Below are 12,390 nucleotides of genomic sequence, written 5' to 3'. Positions count from 1 at the left end.
AATTCAGTAAAATATTTATGGACTGCTTACATGTGCTAGGTCCAAAGGATACAGTAGTGAACAAGACAAAATTGTCTTCTAGTGGAGCTTACATTTCAGTGGATGACACAGGTAATAACTAGATAGACAAGTGAATATATATTATAATGTCAAAAGATAAGTACTGTGAAGAAACATAAAGCAGGGAAGCAACTAGAGATACATGACGTTGCTCAGTTATATCATGAGATAAAATATGACTATGTTAGGGAGGTGGCATTTCAACAGAGACTAAAGGAAAGGATGCAATGAGCACCATGTGACTTTAGGAGAGAAGGATTCTAAGTAGAGAGAATACTTGACAGAAACATTGAGACAGCTGTGTGCTGGGCATTTTTGAGGATCAGCAGCAAGGGGATTTTTGTTGTTAATCCTCACCTGAGGATATATTTTTTTAAGAAATATATTTTTATTGATTTCAGAGAGGGAGAGGGAGAGAAACATCAATGCGAGAGAATCATTGATAGGCTGCCTCCTGCACGTCCCCTACTGGGGATCGAGCCCACAACCTGGGCATGTGCCCTTGACTGGAACTGAACCTGGAACCCTTCAGTCTGCGGGCCGACACTCTGTCCACTGAGCCAAACTGGCTAAGGCCCGAGGATATTTTTCCCATTGATTTTTAGAGAGAGTGGAAAGGAGGAGGAGAGACAGAGAAACATTGATGTGAGAGAGACACATCGATTGGTTGCCTCTTGCACATGCCCCAAATGGGGTTGGGAATCGAGCCTGCAACTGAGGTACATGCCCTTGACCTGAATCAAACCCACAGCCCTCAGTCCTCAGGCTGATGCTCTAACCACTGAGAAACCGGCAAGTCAAGCAAGGAGATTTGTAGAAGATGATATTTAGGGAATGTGGACTAAGAGGTAGACAGGAAGCAGAACATGTCCACCTGGTAGCACAGGATAAGGATTTTAAGTTTATTCTTGGAAATTAGTATAATCTGATTCACATTGGTAGAGACTAGTGAGAATAAAGTCTGGGAGACCAATGAGAAGATTTAAATCTGGGAGAGAGATAATAGTGGTACAGCCTACATTGGTAGTGATGAAGGCAGTAGGAAGTCCCTGGGAGTAAATCTATTTTCCATTTCCCTGTGTATCCAGTCTTCAGATCTCAAAGTAAATATCATTTCCTCAAATATCCTTCCTGATCTCTCTAGAATTGGGCCAGATCTCTGTTATGCCTCTCTTTAACACCTTGTTCTCTTTTGTGGCATTTATAAAAACAGCTGCCATAAAGCTCCTTTGTATTGCCTACGTCAAAGATAGTGCTTTGATTAATAAATATTTGTTGAATAAATTTCAAAATCACCCATTAGAAATCTTCCTTAGCCTCATGTTTCACACCCATTAGGTTAGGGACATCTTTGTAAACCCCTAGTAGCTGGTATTAACACATTTGCATTTTTTGTTTGTTTGTTTAATAATATGTCTATAAACTCTTTAAGGGAAGCAAAAAGTATGTCTGTTTGGCTCACTGCACCCCTGAACATAATGGTGCTCAGTAAACATTTTGGAGCTCTTTTCAGGGAATGAGTGTCTGATTGTATTTAAAATCACCCTTATCTTTTCAATACCACTATGCTTTTAACTGTTGATATTTTTATTTTTCTTTAGTGAAACTGATGAAAGTTGTAAGAGGCACCTTGGAAGAGTGCTTTCTATTTGGGAAGAAAGATCTGTTTATGAAAATGATGTATTAGAACAACTTAAGCAAGCTTTGTGTAAGTATATAATCTTTTATCATGATCTCTTCATTAAAATGTATTTTTAAAATATCTTCTGATTGATTTCAGAGAAGGAAGGGAGAGAGAGAGAAACATTAATGATGAGAGAATCATTGAGCGGCTGCCTCCTACACGTCCCACATTGGGGATTGAGTCCACAAACCCAGACATGTGCTCTGGCCGGGAATCGAACTGTGACCTGCTGGTTCATAGGTTGACGCTCAACCACTGAGCCACTCCAGTTGGGCAAAATGTATTCTTTCATTAAGCCTTGGTTGAGTAGCTCAGTTGATTAGATTGTCATCCCAATATGCCAACGTTGTGGGTACAGTCCCCAGTTAGGGCCCAAACAAGAATCAACCAGTGAATGCATAAATAATAACAATAACAAAAATGTATTCTTTCATTAAACCTTGAATTTTCTTTCAATTCAGATGGTGATAAGAAGTCTGGGAAACGAACTTATGAACAGATAACAGTGGATGAAAATGAAAACTGTTCCTCTCTGGGATCTCCAGGTGAACCACCACAGGTAGAAGTTTTTCTCTGTTAAGGGAGTTACTTCATGTGGCCACCAAGCTTTATTAATTTCAGTGTTTCACTTTTATAAATTGATTTCTATTATAGTTCTTGGCACAAGAAAGAAGCTACATGAATACCTTATATTTCTGATTAACATTTGTTAAGTTTATAATATGTTGCGCAGTGTATATTAGGGGAATCATATTTTGTATAGAAAGGATTTCTGATTGCTTAGTATGATGAGGTCTGGTAAGATACATACTACTTAAACAGTTTCCTTTTAAATAAATAAAATATTATATAAGACTATTTGTTGTATCACTTAAGAACACTAAGCATTTCATTCCTAGAGATAACACTGCCCTTTTAAGTATTTTTGCTTTTAAATATGTAAAACCAGTGTTAGAAGAACAAGTTCTGTGTGACTATACTAGGACTGTGTAGTTTCTTGATAAGATAAATTAGATTAGAATCATTAACTTAATATTCCATGTCCTTCCAGGTTGATATAGTATAGCATTCCTTAACCATTAGATGATTCCAGAAAGACATTTTTAACTATTATGTGGGCATTGAGTCTTAAAGCTTCCTCCTTCTATGTTTCAAACATATAGGAGGGACAGATAAAATTTAAAAGGAGAAAATGAAGACATAGCCATACTCTTAAAACAAGGTAAATATCATGGTGGGCTAGAAATGGGACAGAAACATAACTCTGTGTGAGCTAGGGCCTGATTTCTGCTGAGCTGTGATCTGGAAGCCGACATGGGTTGCCAGAAATTAATATCCTAGAGGGTATCAAGAAACACAGTGCTCCGTGGGAGTTGGAGGACTGGACCCAAACTCTGCATAAAACCAGAGGCTGGTAGAGCTCTTTCCTCCTGACAGGAGCTTGAAAGAAAGGTACGGTTGGTTCCTTCCTAGAAGTGTGGGTTTATATCAGTTAGTACTAGGGAGGCAGAAAGAATCCAACCAAGGTGCTCAACTAGGGCCTGAGCCAAGCTACCTATTGATGCAGTGACAGGAATGCTGAAGCCAGTGTGGTCACCAAAGGATGAGAGCTAGAAAAGTAATAAGAACATAACATTTGAAACAGACAAATACTAAGGTTTATATTTCCATTTGGTAATAACACAGAGAATCACTTTAAGAGCTTTATTATGATATCATGAACAGTAGTTTATCTGAATTCTAGAGAGAGGGTCTGACCCTCCTACAGTCCCTGATGAAAGAGTAACCTCAGTTGTATTTCCTTAGGAGTATCTTTGAGTAACCATCTGCTTCTCTAGTGCTTATATAAATATTGTTGCTTTTAGTTTTTTGTTTTTTATTTTGTTGCTTTTCGTTTTATATTGACCACTTTCAGATTATAGTTATACTACTTCATTCTCAGTGGTTTTAACTGAGAATGAAGCAGTATAACTAATCTGATAAAATGGTGACTACTAGCTTTGTAGTCACCATTTTATTTATCTCATTCTTTATAAGAATGACTAAAATTTTTCTTTGTATGATCCAGCTGAACTCATTTCATTCTCCTCTATTAGAAAGTCCTAGGCTAGTGTTGTTTCAGACAACTTTGCTTTATTATCTGATCCTTGACTCAGCATTGGGAATTTAGAGTTAACTCGTGGGAATGTGAAGATGTGATAGAATAAGTTGTAGTTAAAGCATGCATGTGTTGTCAAAACCATGAAGCCAGGCTTCTTGGAACTCCAGAAACTTTTAGAACTCTCTAAGGCTGATAAAAAATCACACACACACCCAGGGGTGGGCAAAAGTAGGTTTACAGTTGTTCATATGGAAAATGATACACTAATAAATAATAATTCAAGAATAAACAGAACAAACTGTGTTTGGCATACTCACAACTATAAACCTACTTTTGTTCACCCTGTATATATTAGTATATATACATATGAATTGGGGCACCATGAGAAATAAGCTACCTAGTAATTGTCATTGCTCTTAAGCTCACTTTCATTGAAGGGATATATCTTATAATAAAAATTTTTTTAATATTGGGATTTGAAACTTAGTAATGAATTAAAAGTATACTTACTTCTTATTGGGTTCCATTCATTCTTATGCTGTTTAATCATTTGCTGTGTACTAGATGCCAGTAATAGCTTTTTTTGTAAGGGAATAACTAAAGAAAAATCAGTAATCTGTCGATGTCATCTTATATATACACAGAATTGATAACTTCCTGTATTTTTCAAGTATGAGTATAATTAGTGTCCCAGGATCTAGTTTTAGAGATTAAGAAAAGAAAGGAGGTAGGATGGGATGAAGACTAGTAAAAAGAAAATGTAGTCATTTTTCTTTGGAATCATTTGGAATCATAGAATTGTGAAATCACCAGCAAGGATTTCCCTTCCCTCCTAATTATAGGTGGTATATGAAACAATGAGACTAAAATTTCTAATAAAATAATTACTGTACTAATTACTATACTGGTTAAGCATTATATAAGTACTATCATCAGATATGTGGAACTTTGTAATATTTTAATGATCTTCTTAACAAACTAGAATAATTGAAGGCACCATATTTAAGCATATTCAAAACTACATTTTTCCTATGCTTTAATTGTATCATTTAGAAATGGAGTGTGGGAGACTCTTCTGTGTTGTGATAGGTGATTTGTAGCCCTTTCCCCCAATATATATTTTCATATTGCAAAATTCTATTCAAGGATAATGATAATATAATGACTATATCATACATAAAATTGTTTGTCCAGGTTTAAGTTATAGTCTGCGTTCCCTTTTACCATTGTGTGCGTTTGGTATATAAATCAGCCACATCAATTTAATAGTCAGATAATTATTTTTACACTATCTGTCTCTACCACTAAAGTATGAGTTTCTCATGGCCAAGGGCCACATCTCAGTTATATGTTTCCAATTTATGTATTTCCAGTAACTAGTATAGCTTTTTTTCTTAATATACAAAAGAAATGGAGTGTCTTCTAGAGTAATTGATATTTGAAACTTTGAATTAGTAAGTAGCTCAGAAGGATTAAGAGATGTGAAATAAACATTTTTAAAAATATGTCATATTTTGTATTTGTTTAAGCTTCCTTTATTTTGGTTCTAAAGTTGTATAACTTTTTAGACTCTAGATCTCGTTAGAGCATTACAAGATCTAGAAAATGCTGCTACAGGTGATGCAGCAGTTCATCAGAGGATAGCTTCTTTGCCTGTTGAAGTCCAAGAAGTATCCCTACTAGATAAAATAACAGGTAAGATGTCCTAAATGTGATCTGAATTTTGGAGGGAGTTTGGGTGAGGGAATATTATATGACATTGTGTCTTTTGTTGTTGTTGTTGTTTGTTTTTGCAGTAATTTTATTATTCTGTGTTTTTCTTAGATAAAGAATCTGGAGAAAGGCTTTCTAAAATGGTAGAGGATGCTTGTATGTTGCTGGCAGATTACAATGGCAGATTGGCGGCTGAAATAGATGATAGGAAACAACTTACTCGAATGTTAGCAGATTTTCTTCGTTGTCAAAAGGAAGCCCTTGCAGAGAAAGAGCATAAATTGGAAGTGCGTAACCTTTTCCTTCTTTAGTGTTTATTTCATTAATTTCTTTTTTTGGTAGTAATTTATATCTTGATGTTCCTGCACATTTTTTAAAATAGACTTTTTTTAGACAGTGGCCCAGGTAAGTTACTACTTGCATTAATGGTTTCTTTCTACTTGGATCAAATCAACCTGCCTAAGAAAATTTAGAGATTTGAATTAAAAGAATTGGTTGCATTGAAGATGTATTCATATGAGATTCCAGTTATAGTAATTTACCTTACGAGTTAAAGTCCTTATTTTCAAGAATAAAAATATTGGGAAAATAGCAATTACTTACACAGTCTGGTGTCAAATACAGTAAATTGTGTTTGGAAATATTTAATTCCTGTTCTGAATACATGAAACCTTCGGGTATACAAAAGGTTTAAATAAAAAGACTTTGGGGCATAGAATTTTTTGTGGATGTGCTAGTTCCCATTCTCTGTTCCCGAACAATTCGTCAGTTTTGCTCAGGAAGGTAATCTTTAAATTATGCCTTTGTTTTATCCCTGATCCTGATGCATAACATATTCCCACCCCACTCCTAGCTCATACATACCCTTTAAATTGAGTGAGAATTGACACTGTTGATGAGAAATCTGGAGGTGCAGCAGTTTAAAAAAAAAAAGAAAGAAGCTCTCGTATTTCTTTGATCAGAGTAGCAATGGTCAAGTGGTTGAGCCAGATTTGGTTTTATTTAAAAGACTAGGGGCCCGGTGCACGAAATTCGTGCACTGGGTGTGTGTGGGGGGGGGGGGCGGGCGCGTGGGGGAGTGTCCCTCAGCCCAGCCTGCCCCCTCTCACATACTGGGAGCCCTCAGGCGTTGACCCCCATCGCCCTCCAATCGCAGGATCAGCCCCTTGCCCAGAGGGTCAGAGGCGTCAGGCCTGGGCAGGGGACCCTCATTTCCCCCCATCACTGGTTCTGCCCCCAGCCCAGGCCTGATGCCTCCCTGCATTGTGCCTACATATGCAAATTAACCGCCATCTTAGTTGGCAGTTAATTTGCATATAACCCTGATTAGCCAATGAGAAGGGTAGCGTTGTACGCCAATTACCATTTTTCTCTTTTATTAGTGTAGATTCTTTCATTTGACTAGTGCTTGTTTAAGTTGCATACTGCTCTAGTAATTTCTTATTCTAATAATACATAAGAGACTTTCTAATTTATCTGGGTCCCTCTATTTAGAGATTGCTCTCTGCATATTTGTAGTAAGTTATGATGTTGCTTCTATTAAGTTGCTTTTCTTCATTAGTGTTTAGTCGTCCTCCCCTCCTCTCAGGGTCAAGACCATATAATTCAAGCATTTCTATAGTGTTTAGTTCTTGTTTCAGCAAACTCTATTTGTGCCATAGATGGTTGCCATTTCTACCTGTGAGAGCATCTACTTGATGAAATACCAGCAGTAGAGCTCTTACCGTATGTCTTAGCTCTTAATTTAGCATTACCCCTTTTCAGTTTGTTTCTCCTCTGCTCACATACAGGGTGGGCAAAAGTAGGTTTATAGTTGTGAGTATAAGAAACACAGTTTATTCTTTTCTTTTTTAATTGAATTTATTGTGGTGACATGTAATAAGATTATATAGGTTTCAAGTGTGCAGTTCTATAACACATCATCTGTATATTGTATTGTGTTCACCAACCCCAAGTCAAGTCTCCTTCTATCACCATGTATTCCCCTCTTCACCCTCTTCTACCTCCCCCCACACCTCTTTCCCTCTGGTAATTGCCATGCTGTTGTCTACCCAGAGTTTATTCTTGTATTATTATTTATTCTTGTGTTATTTTCCATATGAACAACTATAAACCTACTTTTGCCCCACCTTGTATATACTCTCAGAACATAGTTGTTGACACCATGTTCTCTCTACCTTTAGAGAAGTTGTCCAGTTCTCCATAGAAAGTAAAAGAATTGGTTTAAAAGATACTTTTGATAGTCAACTTACTAGTTTTTGATCTTGCAATGGAACTTCAATCTTAAACATATTGTTACTTGTTTTATTGTTAGCAGAATTAAGGGTAAGTAATGTCATACATTTTTGTCTTTAGTCTTTTGGTATGGTTTCTTTAACTTCTGTTGAGCTTTTGTTGCAGGTATTGGACATGGCGTATCTTCTAACGGTGTCATCATCATTAGCATATTCTTCCTGCTAAAAATAAATATCAAACTCCAAAGCCTGTATTGTCTCATGTTTTTAAAAATTGAGAAGACTAAAACTTTGTTATTCTACTTTATATTACTTTCTCACTTAAGTTGGTTATTTATCACTGGTTAGAAAAATAGAATTTATGTTTTAGATGTAAATGTAGAAAATAGAACAGATTCTACTCCTCTACCCCCACCCCATATTCTTAGTATGTGATGAGGCTGATGCTAATAACAATAACATTTACCATGTATATCAGGTGCTATTCTAAGCACTTCACATATGTCAACTCATTTAATCCTATATATCAGCAAGTATTATTTTCCCCATTTTACAGGTAAGAAAACTTAGGCACAAGGACATTAAATGACTTGCCCAGGTCACAAAGAGGTAGTGAATTATTTAGAACCAGGGAATCAGTTTCCAAAAAGACATATTTGTTTTAATTTTTACTTAAAGAAATTAAAGATTAAAACAAAACCTAAGTCCCATCTCTGCAACTGTTCCTGCTTCCTCCTTCCTCAGAGGTAATCACTCTCTTAAAATAAAGTCTTCTAGGAGCTTTTTTGGGTGTTTTTTTCATCGTGACAATTTTCTATTATAAAGAAATGACCTAAATGATTTTAAACATTTTTTACATGTAAAGAAATATTTAGGTTTCTAATAAACTAGGAGGTTATTCCTCAGAACTTTTTTTTAAAATATATTTTATTGATTTTTTACAGAGAGGAAGGGAGAGAGAGAGAGAGTTAGAAACATTGATGAAAGAGAAACATCGATCAGCTGCCTCCTGCACATCTACTGGGGATGCGCCCGCAACCCAGGCACATGCCCTTGACCGGAATCGAACCTGGGACCCTTCAGTCCGCAAGCCGACACTCTGTCCACTGAGCCAAACCGGTTTTGGCTTCCTCAGAACTTTTTGTAAATTGTCATTTCCTTTGTCATAAGATAGAAAAATATTGAGATATTTGGACATTTTTTGTGCTAAGTAGGTGGCATCACTTTAAAGTTGAGACTAAGAGGTCAAGATTTATAATTACCAAATCAGCTGTGATATCATCAAATAGTTTTAATTTCTCATCCATTTTTGAACATCAGCTGTGATTAACCAGGCATTGATGTGTCATTAAATGCTCTTTTTTATTTTAATGAAATGTAAATGTAAAAGTTCAGGAATTGGCTATATCATATTTCTTAAGGAGGCCATTATTAACGCAGTAGAGGCCTGATGCACGAAATTCATCCAAGAGTAGGCCTTCCTTCCCCCGGCTGCCAGCACTGCCTTCCCTCTAATACCCGGGACTCGGGCTTTCCTCTGGCACTGCACCTGGGACCTGGGCTTCCCTCGCAGCCCAAGCTTCGTCTGGAAGGACATCCGGTCTAATTAGCATATTATGCTTTTATTATACGTTTGTTATGAATGAAAACATGAAGTTTTTTAATTTTGGAAATGATGAATTATTTTTTCAACTTACGGCTAACTTGAGCCAATTAAGTAGATAACTTAAAATAGACTTGATACATCCAATATTTATATTTATAAAATATTTCATAGATTGCTATGGGAATCATTTCACCATTTAGAAGTTGAATTTATTGCATGAACTGTTAGTCACTTAGCTTGTTATTTTAGGAGGCATTTATGGATAAGGACCTTATAATGATATTTTGACTTTTATATTTCTGGAGAGGAGGCAATATGGAGATCAGAAATTCTTCCATATTAAATGAGAGAAATTTTTTTGCTCAATTTTAAGTATATTTTCATGATATACAGACAATCCTTGGGTTACGTTGGACGTAGTTTCATGGATATGTCACCATCTCCTATCTATGCTAATAATAGAGGAATATGCAAATTGTCTAGGATGCCATCACAGTAGCAGTAATGACTGAACAGCAGGCTGCCTGGGGCAACAAGGCTAGCAGTGGGGTTAGTGAGGGATGGCCAAACGACTGAACAGCAGGCTGTGTGGGGCAACCAGGCCGGCAGAGGGGGCAGTTGGGGGCAACCAGGCTGGCGGGGGGGGGGGGGGCAGTTCAGGGCGACCAGGTCAGCGGGGGGGGGGGGAGGGGCGGGTAGTTGGGGGCAACCAGATCAACAGGGGTGGTAGTTAGGGGCAATCAGGTTGGCAGGCAAAGGTGGTTAGGGGTGATCAGGCAATCAGGCAGGTGAGCAGTTAGGAGCCAGCGGTCCCGGATTGTGAGAGGGATGTCCAACTGCCAATTTGGGCCTAAACCGGCAGTTGGACATCCTTGAGGGGTCCTGGATTGGAAAGGGTGCAGGCTGGGCTGAGGGACTCTCCCCCCTCCCCCTGTGCATGAATTTCGTGCACCGGGCTTCTATTAAAAAAAGTTCCATTATTTCGATGTATGTACATATGTGTTTTATGTTTTTTATTATTTATTTAGCACAAGTAAAGGTCAGGAATTGTTACCTTTCTTTTAAGTTTTTTTCACTTCATTACTGCTGTGTATGTGCTCCATGTGAGTGATGTAGGTGCTTATTTAGTTGGGTTCCGACTTATGGTGAAAATCACGTCATGTTGTGCCGTAGGAATGGATCTCCAGTGTAACCCAAGGACCTACTGTAGTTGAAACTGGTTTTATAAAATTCCTATGTACCTCATAGTACATTGTTAAGGAGACCTTTGGAGCGGCAGTCACCATCCAATGGTCCGAGGACCACTGGTGGTCCGTGAGGTCTGAAAGGTTGGCAACCACAGATTAGTTTAAATTGCTAAGCTTCTGCAGAAAATTGGAAATCACAATTTGATGGCTGCTACAAGGAAAAATCAGTCATAGTTCCGAGTTCTGGAAGTAAGGATAGGAAAGCTGTCAGGACAGTGTTTATCTTTTGCAGTTTTGCCTCAGTATATTCAGATTCAAGTCATTTAAAAAATGAGGCATAGTATTTATTATATGATGTTTGTTTAGTTTCTCATGGTGTTGAATTATATCCATTGAGTTGCTGTTATTAGTCTGTGCATTATATGTAGTACATAGAGAACATCCGGGTGCTGCTGGCAGTTTGTATAGTTCAAGAATATTTGCAGGATTTGTTTCTCATAAGTAGAATAGAATAGCTAGGTTAAAGGGCATGTATATCTTTAGGTGTTGATAGTGTACTCAACCCCTCCAAAAGTTATGCTTTTTTTTTTTTTAAATATATTTTATTGATTACAGGGAGGAAGGGAGAGGGATAGAGAGTTAGAAACATCGATGAGAGAGAAACATCGACCAGCTGCCTCCTGCACACCCCCTACTGGGAATGTGCCCGCAACCAAGGTACATGCCCTTCACTGGAATCGAACCTGGGACCCTTCAGTCCGCAGGCCTACGCTCTATCCGTTGAGCCAAACTGGTTAGGGCGAAAAGTTATGCTTTTTTAAGTTCCTTGCAGTATGAGTGCATCTTTCCCAATACAACCATGCCCTCTCTGAATTTCAGTGATCTTTTAAATTTTTGTATATTTGATATCTTAAAAATTACTTTTTGTTCATTGTTTCCTCATCATTTATTGATTAATGATTAGTTAATGACTCAGCCTGTCTTTTACTATGTTGTGAAATGCCATTTCTGTTATACTTACTTCCTAAATATATACATGGGAATGTAGTCCCTCTTCTATTGGTACATTTGTCTTACCTTTAATAATACAGTAGAGTTTTTGTTTGTATTACTTTTTGGCATTTGTGTTATAATTTTAATCAGGATGTGTATACATTTTTCTTTCCATTTGTGTTGTATGTATATTTGCCTACATGCTAAATATTTTAAAAGACATTATTTACTGAATAGACATTTTTTATGAAATCATTTTTCAGTTACATTTGACAGCTAAGTAGACTTAACTTACTTGGCCTTTTCCCGGTTTTTGGAAATACTGTTTACTTTTGTTGTCTGCCCCTCTATCTTTATTTGCTATTTTTTTATATCACTTCATATTATTTTTTTTAACAATTTCTTAGTGATTTCTTCCTCAGAACTTCAACTGTCCTTTTGTTCTTTTATTCTTTTTTTTCCCATGGATGCCATGTTCTTTGGAAGAATATTTAGACCAAGTTAATGGCCTTTTAGGCTCTTCCACGTGAATAAGAGTTCATTTTTTGAATAATAAGAATTATATGTCATGGAGGGAGCATCAGGATTTTAGAGATGCTTAGATGGGACATGGCCAAAAAAAGTGGGGAACCACTGTGCTAGACATTATTTTCCAGGGTTTTCAAGAGTGCTTGCTTTTATAAAACTTTTTGTTTTCCAAAACATTCAATTTTCATTTTTTTAAATGCTTAAGATAAATTTGTTTTACCTGAGACATTTGATGATTAGAAATTTCTGATGTCAGACTCTTTTAATATAGGAAATAAGAATAT

The 12,390-nt window shown here is 36.9% G+C and overlaps 2 protein-coding genes across 3 annotated transcripts in view; one reads left to right on the top strand and one right to left on the bottom strand.

The window, feature by feature from the left end:
- Positions 1–12,390, bottom strand: part of C8H18orf21 (chromosome 8 C18orf21 homolog) — a 45,359-nt gene that overhangs the window by 11,689 nt on the left and 21,280 nt on the right. The window lies entirely within an intron of this gene.
- The window catches only part of RPRD1A (regulation of nuclear pre-mRNA domain containing 1A), a 40,589-nt gene that overhangs the window by 15,214 nt on the left and 12,985 nt on the right, over positions 1–12,390 (top strand). Inside the window, exons 3-7 of one of the 2 annotated variants that reach the window (XM_059707109.1) lie at positions 1,662–1,768; positions 2,206–2,303; positions 5,414–5,540; positions 5,670–5,845; positions 7,959–8,639. In XM_059707109.1, coding sequence (XP_059563092.1) covers positions 1,662–1,768; positions 2,206–2,303; positions 5,414–5,540; positions 5,670–5,845; positions 7,959–8,018 — 568 coding nt within the window. In that variant the 3' untranslated portion in view covers positions 8,019–8,639. Of the gene's footprint in view, positions 1–1,661; positions 1,769–2,205; positions 2,304–5,413; positions 5,541–5,669; positions 5,846–7,958; positions 8,640–12,390 lie in introns of those variants that run through there. The other variant, XM_059707108.1, reaches the window with a different exon arrangement.

The sequence above is a fragment of the Myotis daubentonii genome, chromosome 8 (assembly GCF_963259705.1).
Source record: "Myotis daubentonii chromosome 8, mMyoDau2.1, whole genome shotgun sequence".
In the NCBI taxonomy this organism is placed as follows: domain Eukaryota; kingdom Metazoa; phylum Chordata; class Mammalia; order Chiroptera; family Vespertilionidae; genus Myotis; species Myotis daubentonii.
Note: the sequence above shows the minus strand (reverse complement) of the source record. Positions and strands in the feature narration are given on the sequence as shown.